Consider the following 27,082-nt stretch of genomic DNA (forward strand, 5'->3'; position numbering starts at 1 on the left):
CGGGTCCGGGCTGGGGATTCGAACCCGCCACCTTAGGTGTACGTGGCTGGCGCCTTAGCCGGTTGAGCTATAGGCGCCGAGCCGAGATGCCCAACTCTTAAACCAGTTGTCTTTATGAAATGCTGAGGGATGGCAGTCCCTTCCCCAGAAGTATTCAGTTAGAGAACAGAACTGACTGGGCAGCAAGGTGGGACCAGGGGCCACTTTGCAAACCACAGGTGTCCTGCTTTATGAAAGCCCAGCCTGGCCCAAACCATCTATTTCCAAACCCATCAAAAGACCAACCAGTAATACTTCAGGAGGATTCTTTGTGAAATTTCGTCTTTAAGGCCCTGGTCTCGAGTAGGTATTAGCTTGTAGTTACTAGGCATTTACTGCCATACTCTATACATGCTAGACAAGAGACAAAAGAATAAAACCAAAACATTTTTTTACAAACAACCCAAATCCTTTGAGACTGTAGGAGGAGCCCCTACCTCTGGCAATGATTAAGAAATAAAGAGAAAGCTTTTCTTGGAGTCATGATGTAAGCCCAAAGAGAAAGTGGGTTTTTTATTATTTACAAAAAAAGGTGATAACTTAAGCTGTTTGGGAGCACAGCAATTACACGGAGTACGATGCCTCTTAATTCATTTGGCCTCCTTTGTAGGTGGCTGAGTGATTCTGCGTCCTGCCAGTGCACCCCCTTCTTTGGTCCTCTGTTGCTTTTGTTCACAGCAGGTCACTGGGTACTCCAGAGGCATTGTTGATAATAACATCTCTTCCCCCGCCCTCTCCACCACCACCTCCCAAGCAAAGCTTTGGAAAAATAGCCAAGTGTTCAGCCAAGTGAAGGCCTGGCTTTCTTTCTTCCCCCTCCTCTCCTTGTTGAGAAATCCCATTATCCGGGAGAATGATTGTGAAACTCCAATCTGTCTGCTGCTGAGCTCTGGGCTGTTCTTCTTGCCTCCTCCACCCCTACCCTGGTCTCCTTGTCTATCTGCAGGGGGAAGACAAATATCTATATATTAAAGCTTTAAGAATCTATAAATCTGAGTTGATTCTCTGCTGGTGACAGCCCGAGCTCTTTCCCACCACGTCTGACATGATCTAATGGGTTTACAGTTGTTGGAGTGCTTCTCTGAAGCAAATGAAAGCGCTTAGTTAGGGGACGCGTGAAATGGCATTGTTTGTTCTGGATACCACCACAAAGCTGGAGGATCATCTTTAAATTATCTACCCTTTGCTTCAGCCGCCGGCAGCACGAGGAGCTCGAGGGGCTCTGCCGAAGGACCCGCAAAGATGCTTCCTGCTGGCCCGTCCTTTCTGCTTGAGAAGTGCCAAGATGCTGAGGACAGGAATCATCCCCAGCTGTGTTCATTTTGCCAGGAAGCTCGGGGCTAATTGGGAACAGAAGGATGCCCAGGGGACGAGAAGAAGGGGGATGAGAGAGGGAGGGTCTCACCGAGGTAGAGGAGTGACAAATATTTGCTTGTAGCAAAACAAGAGTGAAAACAAGAGCGATTCCTAATGAGAGCTTTGGGGCATTTTGTGTTTTGGGTTCTCAGGGGCCAGCGCTGTGAGCTGGTGTGATTAGTTGCCTTGCTACTTGGCGCAAGACCAATTCCTCTTTTCAATATCAAGTTTCATAAGCGTAGAACAATAACAAATCATTAGAAGCCCTCTGGGAATGGTGGGTGGGTGGCGGCGCAGGGGTTTTTTATTTTTTCCTCCTCTTCGATAAACCCATCTTTTCAGCTCAGGTACATTTTTCTCGCTGTCACTAGAGAACGGCATGGGAGGGATTGTGTCTCAGAAACTTGCCGTATTGTTAATCTGTTATTAGGCAAAAGTCTTAACACCAGGCTGGGTGCTCAGATGCCTCATTGTGAGCTCGGGATGGAATTATGCATCATGAATAAAAACCGCTGTCAACATGCATTGGTTTCAAAACATTAGAGCATATGGTATGTGATTATCTGTATTGTCAAGTGCAATAAAGTGAATTTGGATATAATAAAGAATGTAATATTTTAGAAATTTGGTAATAAACTAAGGAAAGGATGACAGCTGAGGTTCCTTAAGGCCCCAGACACAAATGCATTGTCGTTACTGGTCTCCGTGGCCAAGCAGCAGAATAGCCATGACATGGCTACCTGTGCACTGTGAGTTTCAGGTCTGGGAAGAACTGTTTTCTCTCAGTTGCCTTCTCTAGGGGACACAGAGGTGATCTGGCTCTTGTGTTGGAAGACAGGAGGAGGTAGTGGCGTTTTTTTGTTTGTTTGTTTTGAGACAGAGTCTCACTTTGTTGCCCTGGATAGAATTCCATGGTGTCATACCTCACAGCAACTTCAAACTCTTGGGCTCAAATGACCCTCTTGTCTCAACCTCCTGAGTAGCTGGGACTACAGGTGCCTGACACAACACTCAGCTGTGCTTTCTATTTTTAGTGGAGACAGGGTCTTGCTCTTGCTCAGGCTGGTCTCAAACTCATGAGTTCAAGCAATCCGCCTGCCTCAGCCTCCTAGAGTGCTAGGATTGCAGGCGTGAGCCACCGTGCCTGGCCTGAGGTGATGGTTGTTGAGGAAGTCCAGGCCTTACCTTCTTAGCTGACCTCAGGTATGCCCTATGGCCTGCTCTGGACAGTGGCTATATCCACCTCCTATCAAGGGCCACACTACGCAGGTGCCAGGACATCCTCAGGAACCTCTGCCTGGGGCGTCACCCCACAGCCAGTCTCCAGCCCTCTCTGTCCCATCTGGTCAATGAGAAAATGTTACTCAAAACGAGAATTCTGAGCATCTTCCCCTCTGAGAGCCGTTTTCTAGGGTCCTGGTCCCACGGGGCCAAATTGTCAAGTCACTGCAGCAGATCAATATAAGTAAGGAGAACAGTCTCTAGAGAGGCCCGAGTGCCTCAGCATCGGATTGGGGCCGGGCACTGTGCCACGTGTCTGTACATTCTCTCATTTAAACTCCCTAGAACCCTGTGTATGGATGAGAAAACCAAGGCACAGCCACTCAGAGCTGAGATCACAACCCACGTCTGAACCCAAAGCCCAGGCTCTTTCCACGACAGCCTTTTCTATAAATAAGGAGGCTCTTTGCATTCATAGTCCACAAGTAATAACCCACATGTCAGAAGGTCTCACCACAGGAAAACTTTTAAATTAATAAGTACCTTAGGGCCTTGAAAGAATGTTCCAGAAAAATAAAAAATACAGCCAGGTGTCTGACTCTGTTCTCTGTGGTCCCACTTGGGGCTGACAGAGGCTGATCTGCACTTATTATATTTTGGATTTTCCCTTAGCTCTGATTTTTGCGTCCTGACTCCAGCAAGTTAAACCCATTTGTCATCACTCCCATGGTTTGCTGTGGTCCTGCCCTTATCTTCCTCTGAGAAGGCCTCCTGCCCCTGCCAAAAGTGCACCGATGAGGGCCAAGGCAGCACCTGTTGGCATTTCCTGGCTGCCTGCTTTCATATTTCTGACCCTGGGCTTCACCTTGACCCCTGGCTTCTGACTTCACGACTTGCCTTAGCCCCCAGCTTCTGGAAACCCCACGTGAAGCCTGGCTCCTTATGCCTCCCCAGCCTGCTACAGCTCCTGCTGCCTGGTGTCCAGAACTGGTCTTGCTTGTGGCCCATCTGGGTAGAGTGTTTCATTATTAAGCACAAAATATTGGGAGAACCACCATCGGGGCCAGGCTAAAGCAATCTGAATGTCTGGGGAAAGCGAAGACATTTAGTCCATTTCATGCCTGGATACCTCTGTAATTCCCAGGACAGAGTGGGGAGACGTTTGAATAAACCCCTCTGGCCTAAGAACCTTGTGACCAGATTTCCACTGGAGATGACAAGGTGAATCTAAATACACTTCCCAGTCATGTGACATGGGCACCTCAGGGCTGACCCCACTAGAGTCCGTATCACTGTAGTCGACATTTACTAGTAGCTGAAGTATTTTCAAGTCCTCATGGCCCACTTCTTCCAAGCAATATTGGGTACAAACTCCTTTATATAAAAACTACAGACTTCTGCAGGCATGATAACCAGAGCTTGTATTATCTCATGTAATCCTAATATCAGCCCTGTGAAGTCAGCATCTTTCTTCCTATTTTACAGGTGGGGGAATGGGGTTAGGGAGGTTAATGGCTTGCCCCAAATCGTACAGCCAGCGTGCATTGCAAGCATGATTTCTACAGCATCCTCAGAAGACTCAAATCCAATCCACAGACTCTCACTGGTCTGCTTTGAAAACTTTGTTGTTTTCTCTTCTCCTCACCCAACCCCTTCCATGCAGGTCCTTTTGAGTAGGCTGTACTGAGTGACATCAGATCTTAGAATAATTTCCTTTAGGAACAATAGACCTTGAGTCACTATCTGTTGGGTTTCTCCCAGACATGGTCTTAGAACCTGCAAGAGGGGCTGAGGGTGAACCCCGAAGAAACACTTCTGTCCTTGCTCCAGAGCCCCAGGGCTGCTCACTGACAATGCCCCCACCCCACAGAAGAGCTGATGAAATTGAACCAAATGCTCCTAATGATCTGTGAATGTATTAATCCTACTTTCTGTTAATTAACAATATGATAAAACCAGCATTTCGTAAGTTGTCGCTTAACACATGTTTTAGCAATTATGTACTTAGTGGTTTGGATTCAGAATGCTAATAGTATAAAATTTTAATGAAGATACAATGCTCTGAAAGATTTTTATTGAGAAGAGTTCAGGTATGGCTGGTGTTACCATGCAGGAGGCAAGGGTCTCCGTTTGAAGGGTGACCCCTTAAATGTCTTCTAAGCTTTCTGTGCTCCTCCATAGAGAGGACCTGGGAGATTCTGGAATTTGTTGATTCTTGACTCTGTGGCTTTCTTACCCAAAGGGCCCTCCTTGGGCATGCCGAGGGGTTTACATCAGCTGGCAGTCACCGAAAGTACCTGCTCCCATCCTCCCCCTGGACTTTTCGCCTCTATAACTCCGAGATAACTTCAGACCCGGAGTTAATGCCCTACAGCCCCACCTTCTCCTAGAGCAGGAGTCTCCCAGAATTTAATTGTGCAGGAACAAAATTGAGCAGGCACTCCCCCGGTATATCTTATTTAATTTTCAATTTAATATACATGTACTGCTGTATTAACATATCCTGTATATTATAAAACCTCCATAAATAAGAGTATAATAGGATACATTTGAAGTAAGCCATAGAGAGTCTTTTATTTATTAATAATTAAAGTAATATTTTTCGGGAGAGTAATGTGATTGAATACGCTGCTTAAAAAAAAAATTCTCTATTTAACACTTTGTGATCCAGCTCTCAAGGTTGGATTCCTGGTTTATTTTGATAGTTGGTTTTTAATGCCTGGCACCTCACAAGATACACAGATCCCAGTGGCAGAAGCCCGTTGGCTGTGCTGACTAAATCACAATACTAATTTTTCAATCCCATCCTCCAATTATGCAAAGGATTTTGTTGAAATTCAGCTTGTAAATTTCCATCTTCCCTGATGTCAATCAGTTCTTCATGCAAACTAATCAAGTGTTGCATTTTTATATTTTTAACAAATGGGTTCAAAAGCCACCGAAATGTTCATTTTTTTTCTTAAAGCGAGTCTTTCCAGCTGCTTCCGAGTTTTAGGAGTCTGCTGATGGGAGAGCATTTGTAGATGACCTAGTTACATCCTATGTAGCAACAAAATCACCTAACAATGGAAATAATTTCCAAACATTTGTTTTCAAAATGCTTTCTTTACAGCACCAGTTCACTGATCACGACATGTTCTAGGAATGTGATGTGGCTGGTGAGGTGTCTCGCTAAGGGTAAAGAAAGGATCGGCTGGCCGTTTTCTTGTTGGTGGCGTGTGCTCATGTCATTGGTGTCATCTCCCGTGCACATTTTCTTTGCAGTGGCCCACTTTGTGAGGGGTGATTTATGTAAAGCCAGATCACATGATCTGTGCATCGTGTACCGACTACCTGTATACAGCGTAAGGTGCCACCTAAGCTTGCAGCCGGTGAGCAGATGAGGCTCTACTCTGGCCTCACCCGCCGGCAGCCTCTCCTCTTTCTTCATTCAGCAGCTTATAAAATACTAAGCCAAGTGCTTCTCTGACAGAAGGACGTGTGAGAGCACCGGGATCATTCAATCCATGCGTTAAATATTGGTGAAGCTGGAATTATTTGTAGAAGAGAAATAAATAAAGATTAAGCATTATACTTTTCTCCTTCCCTCACTGTTTCTTAACCCAATGTTGGTGGCATAAATGGCTAGATGACCCTTTCTTTACTCCTAGATGCTGGGGTGCTACCTTAGCTCCCACTCAATTCTAAGGATGCGGGCCTGGACATCCGCACTTAAACAGATCGTTCTTAAGTGATTCTGATGTAAGAATCACCATTGAGAATCAGCATTCCAGATCAGTGCTTCTTAAATTTTACTTGGCTTAAAAATCACCCTGGGGGGACTTGTTCAAATCCAGATTCAGGTTCCATGGGGTCTGAAGTCATGCATTTCCAACCAGTTCCTAGGCAGTGAAGGGGCTGCTGGTTGGTAGAGGAATATTGGGCCTCCAAACTTTCTAAACTGTGTTGCCCCCTGCCCTGTGGACTCTATCGTCTTCCTCCCTCTCCTCACTCCACACCTTGTCTGGGGAGCTGGAGAGCAGACCTCTCATCGGAGCTGCCACCCTAACCAAGCTACCGTTCTCAGCTTCTTGGAGAGATCTGGCCTCCAGATGTTAAGAATAGTTTCTTAACCACTGGAAAAATAAAATAGGCCAGCTGCCACATGGTGAATAAGTGTGTGTATCTGATGCAGACCACTCCTCCAAGCCTCCCCACACACACACACGAGGCATCCACCTGCCCACAGATTCCAGGCAGGCTCGCTGGCCGCGCAGACTGCTGGGGTCACGGCCGTGCCAGCAGAAATGACTCCCCCTCTTGCAGGGGCGTGGAGGGAACAGTGGGCATCCAGCCAGGCCTCTGTCAGTTGGGACTATTCTGAAACCATACCTCATAATAAAAGTCATATAATTTGTGGTAGCACTGAAAACCTGCTTCTAAGTAGTGGTTTTTTGATGGACTTTTGGAATCTTATCTGTGGCCAGTTAACAGTTCCCCAAGAACTTGTTGGAGGCCAGGCGAGTGGGCATCTTGAGACGGCTTGGGGCGGGGTGGGGGTTGGGGCGAGGACAGCTGGCGCGGGGCTATGCTCCAAGATCAATAGATGGTTTGTTTTTCTTTTTTCACCTGAGCAGATGCACAGTAGGGTCTTTTAAAGTAGATAGCCTGAGAGTTGACTGAATGCTGTGTTTTACCTCTCCCTATCCCAAGCCCTGGTCCTGCCACCATATCTGGTGAAGCACCAGAGACATCTCCCCGACAGACATGTCAAAAGAGTTTTAATAAGCGAGGCTTGCACAGAGGGAAAAATAAGTGTGTGCAGAGATAGACATAAGTATAGAGAAACTATAACAAGTCTGGGAGAGGTGGGAGGGGGTAGCTAACCCCTCCCTGGACGAAGTGTTTTCAAGCCATCCTGTCTGATAAGGTAGATTTTATTATTTCTGTTTCACATAGGAAGATACTGAGGATCAGAGTGATTGAATTGCCTGCTCGGAGTCACACAGCCAGCACATAGCCAGGATTTAAGCCCACATCTGCCTGGCTCCACACAGCTAGGCCCTTTTCCACCATACCTCAAGGGGGCGGGTAGTCCAAGCAGATTGAAACTCCCTCTTAGCTTCAGGGTGGCTCACTGCGTGGATGAGGCTGGAGGATGAGTATCCGAAAAAGTGACAGATTTGAAACCCACTCTTGAAGGGCGTGGCTAAGAGCAGCACCCCAGATACCCAGCTTGTTAGGGAAGAGCTTCCTTCCATACAGTACCCCTATCTCCCAGGGCTCAGAAAGCCCTGCCTGGGTTGACAACCCTTAAAGGCCACGCTCTTGAATGGGAGCTCGCCGAAGCCGCCCCAGGCTCTGTGGTTTCCAGAGCAGACGTGGAGGCAGCACGTCCTCGTGCCCTTGCTCCAGCTGCGCGCACGACCTCAGCCTCCTCTGCCCCGCTGGGCACACGCAGCAGTCCTGGCACCTTCTGCTGGGGTCTTGATCCAAGCCAGTTGTCTAGCGATTTAATTTGGTGAATTTACCACTGCGTCCCAGAGTTTATATTGGCACTTAACAGCAGTAATATGTGTCTCTCTCGCCAAGAACTGACTATTTTCCCGACCAAGATGGAACACCACGCACAAAAAATAGGTTTGTGAACTAATCTGCTGCCCTGACAAGTGTCATTCACAGAATCACTGCTATAGAGCGCACTCAGAATTAAATGAGGTTGGGGTTGTCTGGCCTGGATCACAGGTGCTTTTTCCCACTCGGTTAACAAGAGTCTGGGATGAGACACCCTTTCTCTGCAGCCGCCGGCACTTTCAAATCACGCTATCAGTATTCATGGCAGATTCTTCTCTGAGAAAAATGGTTTGGGGATGGTTGGAGGTCTGTCTCCCCCACCCATTCTCTCTTCTTTCCTTTCTAGCCTCCTTTTCTTTCCTCCTAGGTGGTGTTTCTGGCCCCCCACTCTTATGTTGTGCAGCTCTTTATACTCTCACCTGATCTCACAGGTTCAAGGAGGTGGCCCTGCCAATTAAAAAAATATATATATGTATATCTCCCAGCACCTGAGTGCCTGCTGGAAATTCTAAAGTAGAGCTTAATTGCTTTTGCACAAGGATTTGATTCTAGTAAACTACCTGCGTCTCTGATAGTGGAAGCAAGTACTGTCATTTACACTTTAGTCTGAACTGCTTCCTGAGCCTAGGAGACAGCAGCTTTGTCTTAGCCTCTGATCTGCCTTTGGATGTCAGAGGCTTCTGAAGGACAGCATGTGTTCCCCACTTCAGGAGAGAGGGGTCCTGAAAATTGTCTTCACAGTGGAAAGTTCTAGATTCTCTTTTACAAATGATCTCCACTCAGCTCCTCTTGAATTGGGAAAAACAGGGCAGACAGATTTTGGGGGGTGTCAGAATTTCCAGAGACTTGGGTGAAACTGCAGATTCCTGGGCCATACCCACACAGACCATCAGGGATGGATAGAGCCCAGGGATCTATCTGCATTGTTAACAAGCTCTTCCCCTATCAGAAGACTCAGCTGCAAGGCCATACCCAGAAATGCCATTTTAGGGACACATTTTGGCTTCTTTTACTGTCCATAAATGGTCCCGAGGTTGCGATGGCTGTTTTAAAGAAAAAATTGCCTGTAACTAAAGCCTAATGAAACACTTGCTGGTTCACGGTTGGCGTCTTGACTTTTAGAAGGTTTCCTCACATTTCAAGGTCAGATGTTGGCCGGCGCATCCCTGAGCTGAGAAGGAAAGAAAAGCACCTTTCCAGTTGAGAAATTGGCTCCCCTCTGGCAAATGCCGCCAACGTAGCTTAATATTAATTTAGAGAATTCAGTCTTGTGCAGTTCCATGGAACTAGATTGGAAATCTGATAGTGCCATTTCGGTTATCTGATTCCCCGCACACCTGAGATCACTCTCTTCCCGGTGCCCAACTCCCCTCGCCCCCAGAGGTGGCTGAGAGGCGCAGGTGTGAGCTGGCTCACTAAGTCACTTTCCCCCTCCTGATTAAGTGGTATGTGGGAATAAGAGGGGCCGGTTCACACCGTCTCTGCCTTGCCTGTGCGCGAGCCACTTGTAATTCCCCACAGCCCCAGCCAGCTCTGCAAGGCAGAAAGAAATATGACCAGGCAAGTTGAGAAAATAAATTAAACTAAGTGTCAACTTTTCTTGTTTCTCTCCTCATTATTAAGAGATGGAATGGGGCTCGTTTATCAAGCAGGGGGAGAAATTAATTGACACGGCTTTAATATCATGATGTCTGGCGTGTCTGGTCACATTCCTTCATTTTTTTGGAAAGGCATTTTATTATAGTTTACAGCAACCAGCTGCCAAACTACTGGTGTAAACGAGGGAGCAGGTGCATGAAGGATGCCACAGTGGAGGGGCCAAGATGCCACTGGGGGGAGCGTGGCAGAGAGGGAGGGCCGGGTTGGAAGAGGCCCCTAAAAGAGGCTGCTTGTACACTCAAGGGTCAGGGAGGGAGAAGGGGGTATGTGGGAGGCTGTGGTAAGAAGACCTGTCTGCAGACCCCTGGAATCCATCACAGGCTTGTTTGCTGGGCATGGGGGAGGATAGTGGCAAGTGTCCACCTCTGAGACGCTCTTGGCTCAGAAATCTTTGTTCTGACCATTCCCGAGGCTGAGTCCTGGGTACAGCGTGGGTCAGTGGCCTGGCCTGGTCTTTGTTCTTAACAAGGCCAGGAAGTGAGCACTTCTCTTCATCCCTCCAGGGCAGCTGACTCATTTGAGAGCCAGTTTTCTGTAAGAAATCGCTGGCACCATGTCTGGCAACCCAGCCCCATCCAGGCATGTCTACAGTTGGGGTCTGGGAATGTCCAGAGGAATCATTGCTGCTTTAGTCACACTAGGTTACGTGGGCTTAGGAGATCCTCTGGCTGTTTTCTGTATCAAAGTCCTGTTCGTTGTGTCGTTCTGAAAATCCTCAATACTCGCTCACTGCCCTTGTGTTGAAGGAAGCAGGCGTGTAACTAGAAAGAGCGACTCTCTACGCCCCTACTCTCTCCTTGCCCTCCTGCTCGGTTGGCAGGAGGGGGGCTCTTGCCTGTGATGCGGGGCAGGGTTCCCAAGCAAAGCAGTGGGCTGAGGTGAAATAGCCCACCTTGTGGGCTGCACTGGGGAGAGCACAGGGGCCCACCTGGGCTCAGCTTCCCCTCTGTAAAGTGGGAACAATTGTTTCAGCTCCTTGGGTGGGGTTGAAGACTGACGGAGTGTGGCTGCTCAGGAGAACTGATCAGCTCCGGCTTCTTGACGTTACTATCAGAACGTGGACTGATCATCATCAAGCTGCCTTTGGGAGACAGGCACGAGATGTGGTTGAGGGAATCCCATCCCCTGCCAGGCGGAAAATGACCTTCCTACCTTCTGAAGTCCAGATGGCGATGCGAATGTAAAGGCAGACGGCCTGACCGTCAACCCCACCCTTGCCCATTGTCATATCTGAAAATGCTCAGGAGACTGATGGACTAGGATCTCTCTGAAGTCAGGGTATTGTGCTTGAGTGTCCCAAAGTGGCCGTTAATAATGAGAAGTATGTCGACGCCTTTGGAAAGGCAACTGGCTTTTTTCTTGCAGTGCTTCTATCTTCTGAGTTGTATTTTTCTTAGAGCCAGGTCAGGACGTGTGAAGCCACCACCCCGTGCATCTGTGCACACCACTTCCCGTCAGGTGGGCCCAGCTAGGGCCTTAGCATTTAGGGTTGCAGAACAACTGGTTTGTTAAACCTGCTATAGGACATGGGGGTGCCCTGGAAGACTGGGAAGGTGGAGACGGGTGGCAGCCTGAGGTGCAGTGTTGCTAATGGACTCACAGCCACCTGGGCTTGGCTTCTTGTGAGGAAGCATGCAGACCACCCTGCCCAGGATGGCCCCCTCCCACTGCGTCTGTGCCAGAGGACCACCAAATGTATCTTTGAACTTGTGTTGATCCAAAGAAGACCCTGGTGACCTGCTCCAGAATATTAGAGTGAGGTGTGAGTGTATCTTAGGGCACGACCCCTGGGTTCAACACCTGCTCTGCTTTAGGGCCCACGCCACGATGGTTGAGTCACTTACCTGGGCAGAGCAATTGAGCAAAGTGATGGTGGCAGACCCTGCAGAAGCATTTTCAAACCAGAACTTGTTCCCCACACCCAGACCCAAGGGATCTTTGTTTACGCTGGAAACAGCCCGTGGACCCTGCTGCCTTCGCCAATGCTGGGTTATTAGCAAGAAAGGGAGGTTGCCTGAGTTATGAATATTCTTACATACACTTTCCTTAAATTCCTCATGGGATACTCAGAATAAATTTAACAATCTGGATCCCCCCCCTTCCCTCCATTAACTAAGTGTGTTAACTCCTAACTTGCATCGATTTTCACTGAAGTGCATTAGGGCCCTGACTGTCTATTAGCGTTCATTGACCTATATGATAAGAGAAGAAAATGATTTTTGAGGCTAAGAGGAGGCTGTTCCCATCTCCGCCCACCCCGAACTAAATAAAAAAATGAAAATTCTCTATAAGTAACTGTCAGATGCTCCTCAGTGACTGCGTTTGGAGCAGGTCATTTTAATTTTGAGGTATCTTGTTTGCAGATTTCTGTTCTCTTCGTGTGTGTGTGTGTGTGTGTGTGTGTGTTTTGTAGCCTTGTATTATTCAGATGGATATTCAGTTTTGTTCATTTGGATAAAAGGAAAAAAGGTTTGACTGTTAAATGCTTATCTCTTAAATAGAGCTTACTCGTTCCTTTCCAATAATAGCTTCATTCAAGAGAATGCTAGAATTTCATTTTCAAATGCTCCCTGTCAACTGCTACCCTATTTATGTCCATTTTTAAATCCCTTGGTATTTGGGGTAACCTTCCCATCACCTTCTTTGTCCCAGTTTTGCTGATTTCCTAAAGCCCCTTGGAAGTGTGGGGTGGCTCAGGTGGGGGCTTTATTATAGACAAGACAGGTGTGACTTTGCTAATGACAGGTGAGAAGGCTTTTGACCCCCACTCCCAGCCAGCAGTCCCTGAGGCATCTCTCCAATACCTAGGGAGGCATCCTGGCTCCACGTGGTGGGGAGTGGGGGTGTTCACAAGGGCCCTGATGGTTCTTGAGCCCTGTAGGGTCACTGTGGATCAAAGAGCTTGCTCTGGCAGGCACTAAACAGCACCACCAGGTTCTGCCTGCTTCTTTTAGAAGTCCAAAGTGCTGGAGGGACTCTCCAGGGGCACAGAGCTCCTTACCTGGCCCTCCTGGCGACTGTGCCTCCCTTTAAAGGGCCTTAAGGAGGCTCTATTCTTGATCCCCTGTGGAACCCCCTTTTAGGAAAATGGGAGGGAAACCATCACCACTTCCTGGTCCCCAGCCTTCCTGAGTCACGTGTTGAGTTCCTACATCCAGCAGATTGAGCAAAAGGCTGTGAAGTCGTGAAAACATGTGGTGGCTCACACCTGTAACCCCAGCACTCTGGGAGGCGGAGGCTGGTGGATTTTTTTTTTTTTTGGTAGTTTTTGGCCGGGGCTGGGTTTGAACCTGCCACCTCTGGCATATGGGGCTAGTGCTCTACTCCTTTGAGCCACAGGCGCCACCCCGAGGCTGGTAGATTGCTTGAGCTCACGAGTTCAGAGTTTGAGACCAGTCTGAGTTAGAGTGAGACTCCTATCTCTTAAAAAAAAAATAAAAGAAATAGCCAGGGGTTGTGGCGGGTGCCTGTAGTCCCAGCTACTTGGGAGGCTGAGACTGGAGGATTGCTTGAGCACAAGAGTTTGAGGTTGCTGTGAGCTAAAGATGCTATTACACTCTACTAAGGGCAACAAAATAAGACTCTGTCTCAAAAAAATTAATTCATTCATTAATTAAAAACAGAAAAGCTAGCCGAGCATTGTAGTGAGCACTTACAGTCCCAGCTACTAAGGGGGCTAAGGCAAGAGGATCACTTGACCCAGGAGTTTGAGGTTGCTGTGAGCTATGACACCACAGCCCTCCACCCAGGGCATAAGACTCTGTCTCAAGAAAAAAAAATTATGCCAAAGGACAGGATATGTACTGTGTGATTCCACTTATAGGAGGTACCTGAAATGAGCGAATTTATATACAGAATTAAAATAGAGGTTACCAGGGCCTGGAATAGAGGGGGACATTAGTACAGAATTTCAGTTTGGGAATAATGAGCAGGTTCTGGAGATGGATGGTGGTGATGGCTGACAGCATTGTTACGTGTACTTGATGGTGCCGGATTGTACAATTAAATGTGATCCAGATGGTCAGCTTTATGTTACGTATATCTTACCACAATAAAAGCATATTAGCTCAAGAAAAGAAAAAGACAGTGATACCGAGATAGATGTTTCCTATCACTCCCATGTTCCTGACCTTGTTGTTTTTGTCTTCATTCCTCAGTTTCATTTATTTGGGGGGTTATTTGCCACTGAGTTACTAATTCATCGTAAATGATAATGCACCCGTGAGATAAAAAATGATTATACGTTGAGGAATAACACTTATTGATAATTAAGTGTTTCATGGCTTCTTTGCTTTCCCCAAATGGAATAAATAAATATTTTAGACATAATCAAGTTTGTTTTCTCTATTCGGGCCAAACAGGAAGAGCTATTGAAATGATATAGATCTTTTAAAATACTGCAAATGAGTCTTGACGTTGTGGAATTGTTATGCATCCAGGGTGCCTGGGCTTGAAATCCAGGCTATCTCTTTTAATCAGGAAAATCATTTTCGTGATACTCGCATTTTGAGTCCTGTGGGGTAAGGAGAGGGCCAGAGGGAGCGTTTCAGAGTCAGAATTTGAAATGATGCTGAGTCCCCCACCCCCGCCCTCCTGGGTGCCACAGTCTTTGTTCCTGTCTCCTGGCCTGGTTGCCCTCCATCCCAACTTGGAGTGGTGGCACCAGGCGGGAACGTGGGACAGCAGCAAGTCCTGGGTGGGGCGGAGCCTGAGTTCCAGTGAGTAATTTGCACAGTGGACCAGGAAGGAGCTGGGCTGCAGTAAAATGGCAGCTCTGCGGCAGGGAACCCCAAACCCATGGGGACTCCCCCCAGCCTGGCCTCTATTCCAGGATCAAGTCTGCGTGCTTCCCAGCAAGGTGGCCTGCATCCAGGCAGTCCTCTGGCCATGGAGTGATGCCCTTCACTGGCACTAACTTCACGTTCCCCCCCCCCCCATCGCCAGGATGGGTTTTGCTCATTTGTCCACACTCTCCTGTCTTCAGTCCAGACTGGCATGATTGTCTGGTCAGCAGGCCTGGCTGGTAGGGGTGGCCTGCTTATGTGGAGGTGGCCAAAACCCGTAACCTCACCATATTAGTGCTTGTGATTGCCATAACAAATCACTACAAAGGTGACGGTTTAAAACAGCAGAAGTGTATTCTCTGAGGTGCTGGAAGCCTAGGCTGTACTCCCTGCAGAGGTTCTAGGGGACAGTCTTCCTGGTGGCTCTGTCCTTCCCGTCTCTGCCTCCTCTGTCTTCACATGGCCTCCTTCTCTGTGTTTCTCTGGGTCTCAAATCTCCCTCTCCGTGCTCTTATAAGGACACCTGTCATTGGATTTAGGGCCAACCCTAAATCCAGGATAATCTTCTTCTCCAGGTCCTTAATTAAATTACATTTGCAAAAGCTCTTTTCCCAAATAAGGTCACATTTAGAGGTTCTAGGGAATAGGATGTGGACATATATTTGGAGGGCCACTCTTTGACCCACCATGCTTGCCCTCATTAGCAGTGAGGTTGCCCTAAAAACTGGCCTATCCTGGCTTGTTTCATTTTCGAGCTGCCTGGATTTGGGATCAGGCCGGAGCAGTGGCTTTCAGAGATAGATGAGACCCAGAGTGGCCCACAGGTTAGGATGAGGGAATGAGGGAAGGGCAAGGTCTGCACAGGGGAGAGGTGCCCCCCGAGTGGGAAGCACTGACTCTCGCCTACTGGGAAGTGGAGTGCTTACATGGAGGGATGCTGTCTTGTTGATTTTTGCAACCCCCACAAAGCCCAGCACAGGTGCCCTCGCTAAGTGCAGAACGCAGGGCCGAGTCAGCCTTGAGTGACTCGAGTGGATGCACAAGATGCTGAGACCTTAGAGGAGCAGAAGTGGCTCATTCAGCTGTTCACTCTGCACTTCAGTGTGTGTTGGGGGCCCTATTTCATCCCGGGCCCCAGTCCCACACTCCTCTGGGCACCTGGCTTAAAGCCAGGCTGGCTGATATCTGTGTCCTAGGTGGAGTCACCCCTCTCTACCCTGGGAACTTTTGGAAGGCTGCTGGGTCTTAATCCACCCTCCCCACAGTGGGGCTAGTTGGGATTTGAGCCCTAGGAGGGTGGGCAGGGAATAGGGGATTGATTGGCCAAAAAGATGCAGTTCTCTGGACGTGGGTGGGAGATTTAAGCTGATGCTTCCTGAAACATACCCCAGGAGGGTGAACTGAACACGCTTGAGAAACTGGAGTTTCTAGACAGAGGGTGTGGGGCTGCCTCTGAATGGGGACCAGGCGGCACTGTAGTTTTTTCTCTGGAGACTTTGGTGTTGGGAGGGTGTAAACCTGCTGAAAGGTTTTCTTGTTAGGCCTCATTTTAAACAACATATAATCATCACATCTGATGCCTGCTTCAACCTCAGGGGCAACTGAGGACCCAGCTTTTACCCTGTGACAGTGAGAGAAACTTGCCAGTTTTGAGCCCCTATGGCAAATGCTTGTGCCCCACCCCTTGTGATGTGTCTGACGCTGCCTGGTGCATCTGTAGCATTCTGGGCTGTTTATACCACAAACACCAGCCCAAGGTCTGTATGTGGTAGCAAATGTCATGCAATAAAGATCATGATTGTAGTGGTCCCAGCCTTCTGTTTTACTGGACTCTGTTTGAGAGGAGGGAGTAGCTGTTTTTGTTCTCTTCCCCAAGAATCTTCTAGAATAGACCCTGCAGGAGCTACGATACAAGAGCTCTTGTGTATCAGCTCCCTGTCCCCTGGTGCTCCTTAGAACCGTGGTTCCCAACCCCCAGGCCGTGGACCAGTGCCTGTTAGGAACTGGGTAGCACACAGGAGGTGAGTGGATAAGCTAAGCTTCATCTGTATTTACAGCCACTCCCCATCACTCACCACCTGACTCCGCCTCCTGTCAGATCACTGGCAGCATTAGATTCTCATAGAAGCGAGAACCCTACTGTAACTGGGGAGGGGCTGCAAATACAGATTATCATCAGCAGAGGGGTTTGACTGCACAGAGATCATAGTAAACCAATTGCTTGAAGATTTGTATCAAAACTCAGTCCTCCCATTTGGTGCATCTGGCTTAGTGTTCAGGCAGGTTCATACCTCATACCTTTGGGAGGAGAATGTCATAGTCAGTTGGGGTTGCTATAACAAAGTACCATGGTTTAGAAACAACAGAAGTTTATTTCTCACAGTTCTGGAGGCTGGAAGTCAAAGATCAGGGTGCCAGCCTGATGGGTTCTGGGGAGGGCTCACTGCCTGTTTTATAGACAGCCACCTTTTGTATCCTCATGTAGCAAAGAGAGAAAGGGCGAGTTCTATAATGCCCTCTATAAAGGCACTAATCCTGTTCGTGAGGGTGGCATCCTTATGGCCTCATCACCCCCGAAGGCCCCACCTCCTAATACCATCACATTTGGGAGCTGGGATACGTAACCTGTGAATCTGAGCTGGGGGGAGGAGGGAATATAAACATTCAGACCATAGTAGAGAGTATTGTGAATCCTGATTTGGACTGTGACCCGAGGTGTGGGACCCAACATCCAGTCACACCATCTGGATTTGCAGATGCAGAAATTGAAGCTCAGAAAGGGAAAGGAGCTCCCCAGGTTAAACATAAAGGAGTTACCAGCCAGAGCTAGAACCCAGGTCTCCCGTCTCCCCATCAGAGCTTTTGCACCCACTCCCTGGCGCATTAGCGTGCTAACATTGTAGCTCCTTCCACCCAACGTGGGCACAACTCTGTGTGGGGCCATGCATAAGGCAGAACTTGCTGAGTGGGGTCACAGATGAGGCTCCATGCTGGACACACTGTAGGGGGCAGGAGGAGAAGAAAGGAAGGGGCAGGAGGGTGGGCAGAGGACCTCAGGATACAGAGCAGCAGCAGTCGTTGCCTGCCAAAATTCTTCAGCTCGGCTTGTCTAGCAAAGCCAGTCTCCAGCCGAGTAAATACAGTGGATGGCTGACGGGCTGACAGCAGGCATCAAACAGTCTTAAACTGCCCTGAATCCGCAGTGCTTTTGAAACAGCGGTAGAAAAAGGATGCCTGTGCAGAACAGAGGCCTGAAACTTTTAATAGTTTCTTCCAGGCCTCAGGATGTCCTGATGAGGTATTAGAGGAAGTAATTCAGGAAGAAAAGGACAAATAACCACCTCCGTCTGGAGGCTGACCCGAGGGCTGGCCGTTGCTGCTTGCAGAAAGGGCAGGCGCGTCCATATGAGGCTCCCATCAGCCCACCCACCTGCCCCGGCACAGGGAGCTGCAGGGCTCTGACCCTGTCAATAACAGACAAGTAAATTTCTTGTTTGCTTAGGGGCAAATTTAAACCACACAGTGCCCACTGCGTGTGGGTGAAATCATTAACTTTTCCTCACCGTGGGAAGGGTGCTCGGTCAGACATCACTGCCTTGGCCTCCAGGGCCCTCCCAGGGACCTGACCTTCTACCCTCAAGATCAGGAGCCTGTCAGGACCACAGGATGGGAGAGGATGATGTTTGGGCCTGCCAGAACTGAACTCACCCCCCTCTCTCTGTTTTCTCTTTCCCATTTTTTCCCTTAGGGTTTGGCTTTGTCACTTTTGAGAGTGAAGATGTTGTGGAGAAAGTCTGTGAGATTCATTTCCATGAAATCAATAATAAAATGGTAAGTTTGTAGGGGTCGCTCCGAAATGGGATGTCCCCTTCCCGGTACACTCAGACATCCCTGCCTTGCAGACCACTTCAGCCCAATCCTGGAGCTGAGTGGGCAGGGGTGGGCATGGGGGCCCACTCTCACTTGGGGTTCCGCCCTGTGAATGGTGGCAGTCGTTAGGACAGGGGTTGACAAACTCCGTAAAGGGCCAAGTAGTGATGTTTTCAGCTCCGCAGGCAGCAGCGCAACTGACCGCAGCTACTCAGCTATGCCGTTGTGTAGCACAGAAGCCTCCCTAGACAGTGCGTGGGGGATCGGGCTGTGCTTCAATAAAGCTTTGTTAATGGACACTGAAATTGGAATTTCTTACAATTTTCATGTGTCGCAAGATACTATTAATTTTTGAACCATTTAAAAGTATAATAAAAAATCATTCTTAACTCTTGGACTTTACAGAAACAGGTAGGGAGGGGGGCAGGGTTGGTATATGGTTTGTAATTTGCCAACCCTGGGCTTAGGCTGTGCATTTGCTGTTTGGCTTTGGAGGGGCATGAAATTGACTGCACCAGACTGTTTCTCTCTTTGGGCCATGCTAGGTAATTAACATCCCCCCTCCACCTCCCTACCCCTGCCTTGTGACCATTTAATTTCTACCCTCATAATCGGATGATGTTTCCTCCCTCCCTTTTGGCTCTTGAAAGTTTTTTCCCACTCTTGGCAGCCTCCGGAGGAAGGGGCATGGGGTATATGGAGGTGTGGGAGCCAGGTGGGCCTCCTAGAGAAATGGCCACCAGAGGGCGCCATGCCGTGCACACGCTCCGAGTCTCAAATTCCTTCCTTCAAATTGAGTAGGAGGGTGAGAAACCCACTCTCTGTTGGTTCTAGAAAAATGGGAGCACCGCAGATATTTCTGGAGCCATCAGCCAGTCCTTCAAAGCAAAAACATTTTGGTTGGCCAGCAGAGCCTCCATCCCCAAGACAAGAGAGAAGAGGGCAAATTTGTGTTTCAGTTGTGCCCATAACTTTGATATTTTCTTCCTTTTATTATTAGCACATTCCTTGCTTCTGAAACACGTGTTCAGATATGCACTGTATATTGGTCTGGTCTGTGTTCACCAACTTTAAATTCAATAATAGAGCTTTTAGTGTGGATAAGATCAAAGCAATCTGCTTAGCATGTGGTGCTATAGGCCTGATTCAATATTTGACTTGCTAATTTTTTCCCAGGGCACTAAAATAATATTGTTCATATTGTTCCTAGCCATCATATGCATCTGAAATGAAAATACTCCTTCTTTGCATACTGTATGTTGGAGGCATCAGCTCAGGCATTAAAATGGTAGCGGGGAGAGAAGTGTGTAGGAATAACACAATGCCTCTCTAGGCTTTCTCTGCCCCCCAGATGTTGGTGCCTTCCAGTTGGTACTTCTATCTGTCCACAGGTTACTACTTGCTATTTTTAAAATGAGAGACAGAGGACTTAAATGAAACCTGGGTCTAGTGCCCGGATGGATGCCTTGTTGATCCTAGCCAGAGCATGCCACTGACAGACTCCTGAAGGCTGCTAGCAGCAAGGAATGGAGAGACAGCAGAGAGTGCTGGCTGATGCCAGCCCTGTCCTGCCAGGAGGACTTAACGGTTCATCGGGAAAGGCCTGATGGGGACCACTCCATGTGCTACCTCTAATGCACATGTGTAGCCCTTCATTATCGACAGGCTTAAAACAAGCATGAGACATAGATGCAGAAGAGCTGTACCCTCCTCATGGTTTCAGTGGGAAACCTGGGGCCCAGGGGACATGCCTGAGTCCTAGCCAGCTCATGAAGGAGCAAAAGTCTTGAGCAGGGGTCCTCAAACTTTTTAAACAGGGGACCAGTTCACTGTCCCTCAGACCATTGGAGGGCCGGCCTGCGGGCCCCGGGATGAGTCGGCTGCTAAGCAGGACAAGCAGCAGCGGCAAAAACACCCAGCAGACCAGATAAATGTCCTAGGCGGGCTGCACGTGGCCTGCAGGCCATAGTTTGATGACGCCTGGTCTTGAGCTTACTGGTGCTGAGTGAACTGTATAAACAGATGTTTGAGGTTGGGTGTGGGAGGGTCAATCCCCACATGACCCAGGGGGCAATCAGAGGTAGAATCTCAGTCCCAGAAAGAGAATATATGGCCTGGCTTGCCACCAGAGCGATTTGTGACCATTTCTCCCAGTTGTCTCATATTTATCCCGTCCTCCACCCAGGCAGAGGTTGGCCATCTCAGGTGCTGGTAACTGGGTTCGTAGTGAGAGGGTTTCTGTCTCCTTTTGAATCTGAGGCTGGTACTTGTTCTTTAAGGGACTAGCCAGCATGGAAGTGGACTTAGAAGAAAAAGAAGTGGGGGTGCTATGGTTAGGTCCAAGGTCCTAGCTCAGCACCCCCACCTGTTAGGAGCTCCAGGGGGAGGAATTTAGAGAACCCAGGGAGAATTTTGAAGTAGGTCGCTGCACTTTGCTGAGCTCCAGTAAGTCCAGGCTGGTCCAGGCTGGTCACGGAAGCACCTCCCTGTGTTGGAGATTGGGCGAGATACCAGGAGCAAAAGGTATAGCATGTCAGGTAGCACTGTGTCAGCTGCCGGGCACAGGCTTGATAAACATTAGCTCTTGCCTTCGTCGTAATCTTCAGCATTGAAAGATCTTCCTCCAGCCAGTTCTCCTCCTCTGAAGAAGGCTGGAATTTAAAGGGTGTGAGTAGAGAAGCCTGAATCCTGAATTGCTTTGGATTCTGTAATACTGGTTTCTACTTCTGAGGCCCAGAGAAGAGGAAATGAATTTAAACAGTGCTATGAATAGAATTCAAATGAGAAATCCAGAAAGACTCTGAAAACTCAGACACTGCCAAGAAGGAGCGCGGACGGTTGTTAGAATGCACACAGGAGTGTTTTGTAAACTGAACTGTGCGGAACTACAAACCGATCTCCTAGAACCCTGGCAATCTCCTGGGACTTGGCAGGACAGCTGCGGTGCCCCCATGCATGCAGGGGCTACAGTTTTCTCACATTTGCAGATAAGAAAGGCCTTACCACTGATTGGTCATGGAGATTAGGACTTGAATCTGGGTCTTCTGATTCGATCTCGTGTGCCTGCCACTTAGTAGCACTTATATAAATAATTGTGGACTCAGTATAGGACTTGCCAAGGGACCATGTGACTGTGAGGCACATTATAGTTCCTAAGGCCATTTCTTGTCTAATTTGGTTGGTGAGGCTTCTGGGCATTTTAAAAACTAAGGGTCCTTCTTCACCATGCAAGGGAGCTGGCAGTAGGCAGGAGCACATCTGCCTGCAGTGGCCAGGATGGCGTTCTTCCTCTGGAAGAAGGTACCACAGGGACTCTCCCCTTGCTTCCCATACAGGCCCTGCCCTCAGACAGGGTGGCAGCAGAGGGGAGGGATGCCCTGTCACACAGAGATCCCCACAAAAAACTGATCTCTTTGGGTACAAACTACATACTCTGCTAAATTTATGTGTCTTGACTCATTTGATTATCACTTACATGGTGGTGTAGGTGCTAATCATTAGCTTCATTTTACAGATAGGCAAGGCAAGGTAGAGAGAGGTTAAGTACTTGCCCAAGGTCACACAGCAAGTGGCAGCCCCAGAATCCACGCCCACAAAGCTATACTGCAGAGCTCAAGTTTGTACTTGAGGCTATTCTTCCTTTGGGGGCTTAACAGGACTTTAAAGGTCATCTAATGGGGCTACAGGCCTTCCAAGGCCACTGACCACGGCCCTCTCACAGTTAGCCATGTTGTGGCCCATGTAGTTCTGTGATCTCCTAAAGAGAAGGGCAGAGGAGACAGGCTCACTTGGGGACAAATCTCCCAGCTAGGGAGAAGAGCTGAGCCTGGATTTAAAAGGTCCCAGTTGGCCACCATCTCCAGGCCACTCCCTCTATTGCCTCAGAAGCAGGGAATTGATGGGCACTGGCCAGGAGCTCAGGACCACACCCATGCGAGCTCCAGGCCACAGTGAAATGCGAATGTGTCTCTTTATCAAGGAACACACGCAGATGCCCTCCTCGCCTCGCCTCATGACCCTCCAGAGAGAGGCTGCTCTCTGGCCACTCTGCAGGCCCCAGCGTGGGTACAGCTAATAACGCCTCCCGCCGTGTACCCCTGATTGAAGCAGCTCCCAAGCCACAGGGACACTTGGTTGATTAGTCGCCAGAGCCCAGCCTGCAAGCGGCCTCCCGAGGAGCCAGGCAGCTGCAGCGAGGGAGGTGGGAATTGACAAAGTGCCAGTTTTCTGCCGGCTTTCCTCAGAGGCCTAGAGCAGCCCTCATCTCAAGGTGACGTCAGAGAGATGACATTACCCTCATTGGGGGAGAGCTTGGGGTACAGTTTGGAAGGTGCCTCGGATAAGGACTCCGTGGGTAGAGCCTTTTCCCACACCTGAGTCAGCAGAAGGGGACCAGCACTTACAGGCGCTGTGATGTGACCGTGCTGGACCTACACACCATCTCCTTTCGTCCTCATGGCGTCCTGGGGAGGGGGGTTCTTAGCCCATTTTACAGAGTGGGTCACTAGAGCTTAGAGCAGCGAAGGCACTTGCATGGCGGGACAGATCTAAGTGGCAGAGCAGGGATTCAAACCTATGTCCTCCTGGCTCCAGCCCTGTGGTGTTCTTACTGTATTCTGCTGCCAATTAGGCAGACCTAATATCTGAAAGTCTAGATTTATGTGACTGGTGAATATAAGGAAGAGTTAATTTGTTTTATACCAGGACTACTATAGGATTCCTTTATCAGGGGTCCGCAAACTTTTTAAACAGGGAGCCAGTTCACTGTCCCTCAGACCGTTGGAGGGCCAGACTGCAGGCCCCAGGACAAGTTGGCTGCTAAGCAGGACAGGCAGCAGCGGCAAAAACACCCAGCAGGCCAGATAAATGTCCTAGGCAGGCTGCATGTGGCCATAGTTTGAGGACACCTGCTTTAAATAGTCCTTTTTCTTATTCCTTTACGGTGATTAGGTTTATTAAAATTTGCTAAGCAACTCATGGGTACAGCTATTTTGGCTATCTGTTGTCTTGGAATGAAAAGAGGCCTGGACCTGGTGATCCACGTGGGTATACCAGTAGCAGCCTTGGCACCTTATAGGAGTGGGTCAGGAATGCAGAGTCCCCGTCTCTCCCTAGACGTACTCTACATGCTGACAAATCCCTCGTGATTTGTGTGTATGTTAAAGCTGAGAAGCTCCAGGAGAGCATCACTGCTAACGATAGATAAAGTGGGAGTTGGGGGCCATAATCCTCTGTCCACTGTGAGAAGGAGGGAGCTGGGGGTGGGAGACTTGGGTGCACCTGGATCTGCAGGCCAGTCTGTGTGCTCAGCACCATCCTCCACTCTCTTTATGGTCAGATGGAGACAGGGACCCTCTCCCCAGTGTGCCCATCCCCTCTGAGTGCAGGTCTCGAAGCAGAAACTGTGTGAGGAGTGCATCTCTGGGGTGAAGGGCTAGATCCTTCTGAGTGAAGTGTATATGCCCTTGTCCCCAAGTTGGGACCTGATGAGTTATTTAGAAACTTTGAGACCTGAGCCTGAATCCCAGCCCACTCCTGGTTATTCTGTGACCACAGGTGAATGTCTTACCTGTCTGCACCTGTTTCCTCTGTAAAAGGGCAGGGGTAGGCTCGCTCCCCTTTTGCACCTGATAGAAAGGCCTGGGAAGACTCAGCCTGTTCTGTTGTAGGTCTGTAATCTGCAGTTCATACGTAAACGAATGGGTGTGGCTGTGTTCAAATAAAGCCTTGTTTAGAAAAACAGGAGGCAGCTGGCTATAGTTTGCCAACTCCTGGACTAATCCAGCTCAGAGCCTGCCCGGTCAGGGTCCTCCTTGTCTCGAGAGGCCCAGTGAAAGGCCTTGAGCCAAGTAATCATCCAGTCTCACTGTTGAGTTGGCGTTTTGTTAGTCAGTAAAGGAGGTGCCCCAGACAGATACTGGGGTTTGGGGTCTCAGCCTGCAGACAGTATCAGTGCCTTCATTCTTAGGGAGAGCTGGCCAGGTAGAGAGTGAAGAGTGGTCAGAGCTGGTGCTGTCAACCTAAGAGGTCTTCCTGGCAGAGGCTGCCTCAGGCCTTCACTGCTGAACGCCTTGCAGTGGGCTGCCACTTCCTGGCTTTGTGACCTTGGACGAGTTGCTGAACTTCCCTGCCTTGGCTCCCTGGTTCCCCCTTCTGTAAAACAGGTTATGAGGGTGCCTGCCTCAGATAGCAATGTGATGTAGAACTTGGAGAGGGTTTGGAACAGAGCCATAGCACACATTCTATCAAACTGAAGATCTTTTTACTATCACCATCATTATCATCATCATTATTAATCATTTTATTGAGCAAATAATGGGATCTTAAGGTAAGGCGGCCCTGGACTTAATATATAGGAAGTTGATAAAATGCAGGTGTGCAGGACTAGGCCTGGGTCTATAGGGCAAGGCAGGGAATATGGGTGAGTTTTCTCAGTGGCTATGGTAGGAGGTGGTCTGGGGGGGTCCGGGGGGGGGCACATCCCCAGAGCACAGCAGGAGGACCCAGGAAAGCTGAATCCTTCATCTTCAGCTGAATCGTCCTTTGGAAAAGTTCTGAAAAACACACTTTGAGGAGCGAAGCCTTGTAGATCTCAGGCCTGCCCATCCTTCAGCCCAGGGTACACCCAGGGGGTTGATTCTTAGAACAGGGGTCTCTGGAGAGACCATCAGGAGGACACGAGGGGAGGAGAGTCCTGTGTCAACCTGTCTGCAGTGCTAGAGCATCTAGGGAGGCCAGCCCCAGGCAAGCTCAGCGTCCGTCCGGCCATGCCCCCTGGTGGGTGCTGAGTAACGGGGCTCACCCCATCCTCTGCCTGCTCCTCACACTGAGAGCTCTGGCGGGAACCAGCCCCAATGTGGTGGTGGGATGTGTGTGCATGCGTGTGTGTTTGGGGGGGGGGTAATGTGGGTGGAATTAACTAGGCTTCTGTATTCACGATCCTATTTGTAGCATCATTCTCACGCGTAAGCTAATTTTAGCCATCCATTCTGCTTCTGTTGCCATTTATAAAATGAGAATGTCAAATGCAATATTAAACAAGCAGAATGAAGGCAAAAAAGGAAATGCCAGAGAGGCATTTAATAAATGAATCTGGTGTTTACGTGGGAGAGGGAGCAATCCTGCCCCCCACACACATGCCGGGTGTGTACAGGCTGAGTTAATGAGACAGAGTGATGTGCGGGCTGGGGGAGGCCTGAGGAGGAGGGAGAGGGGAGGCAGGGTGGTTCGGTGGTGCTTGTCTGTTGCTCTTTAAAAGGCAGAAGTAACTTGGTCTGCAGGGAGTGCCTCCCAGTCACCACCGAGGCTGTTTGCCTTTGTCTGCCCTCTGACAGGTCACTGCATGGGACTGGGAGGACAGTGTCCTCCTCAGCATCACCGTCACCTGCCCAGCGCCTCTGGGCCTTCCCACAGTGCTGCTGGCATCCCCACTACACACACACACACACACCCCACCCCAGGTTGATGACCCTGAGAGGGGCTGGAGACCCCTGCAGGGGGCTGCCCATCTCTCACCTGCCCCTCCCCCAGGGCCTGGGACTTTTCATCCCTGGATGTTCCCCTGACCTTTTCTCTTGGCCACTTTGCCTGATGTCCAGGGAGACTCAAGGCAAGACTCAAGCTGCACCTTTTATTTCATTTTCTCTTTTAACTAAGTCCAGTCAAACCCCGTGCAGGACCTCTGGCCAAGCCCACCTTGAGCTGGGGTAAGCGTTCCCCAGCCTCATGGCAGAATTTGGGCACCTGCTGGAGGCAGAGCTTTCTTTTCACTTTGAAATGCCCTTGCAGGTTCCCAGAAATGAGAAAGAGGACAGCTGCTGCTGCCACCATCAGCTTTTTCCCCAAATAGCACAGCCTGGGAAGCTCAGTTTGCACACCTTGCTGAGCAGAGGAGGGATGTGAGCCGTACCTGGCCAGCAGGTGTGGGGTTAGGGAGAACGGCAGCGGGCTGTGCGGGAGTGTGCCTGCTGGGAGGTGGCTGCTTTCTCTTTGCCTCTTTCTTTACTCCCTGGTCTGGGATTCGAGTGAACACAGATGTGAGCTGGCTTTATCACCTTCCAAGGCACTCACCTAGGCTGCACGTGCAGAGGGTAAGGTGAGACTCAAACAGCTTTATCCGCTGCAAGCCCTTTGTGGGATTAGCTCAGACAGTCCTCTGGGGTAGGCACCACTGTCACTCTGTGGTAGAGATGAGAAAATTGAGGTGTCAAGGAGTTAGTCAGCTGGTGTCAGCTCACAGAGTCAGCAAGGGAAGAGATTTAAAGCCAGGACCCTGAGCCACTAGGCTAGATTACTGTAAACCAGATGAGACCCCCGTCCTCCGATGTGGGCAGGCTGGAGGTCTACAGTTACTGGGGCCTGTGTCTCAGTGGTGTTGGGTGGGACCAGCCTCTCTCCACCCGTTGCCCAGACACGGGCACCCCCAACAGCAGAGCCACACCTCACCATATGCGTCTGTGTCCACACCCAGCCCCTGCCTGGTAAATAGTAGCTGCTCAACCTTAATGGGTGTGATCTGCTTCACTTTGCCATCACTGACGTTGATGAAACACTCAGCAGAGGAAACAGTGGATGAAGATAGTTCTGGAACCTAGAATCAG

General features: G+C 49.3%; 1 protein-coding gene across 3 annotated transcripts in view; it reads left to right on the forward strand.

Moving 5' to 3' along the window:
- Nucleotides 1-27,082, forward strand: part of MSI2 (musashi RNA binding protein 2) — a 268,411-nt gene that overhangs the window by 168,589 nt on the left and 72,740 nt on the right. For all 3 annotated transcript variants that reach the window (XM_012808789.2, XM_012808790.2, XM_012808791.2), the window contains exon 3: nucleotides 18,361-18,443. In XM_012808789.2, the coding sequence (XP_012664243.1) occupies nucleotides 18,361-18,443 (83 nt within the window). The remainder of the gene's footprint in view (nucleotides 1-18,360; nucleotides 18,444-27,082) is intronic.

This window comes from Otolemur garnettii, unplaced genomic scaffold (genome assembly GCF_000181295.1).
Source record: "Otolemur garnettii isolate 467f Iridium unplaced genomic scaffold, OtoGar3 scaffold00094, whole genome shotgun sequence".
Taxonomy (NCBI): domain Eukaryota; kingdom Metazoa; phylum Chordata; class Mammalia; order Primates; family Galagidae; genus Otolemur; species Otolemur garnettii.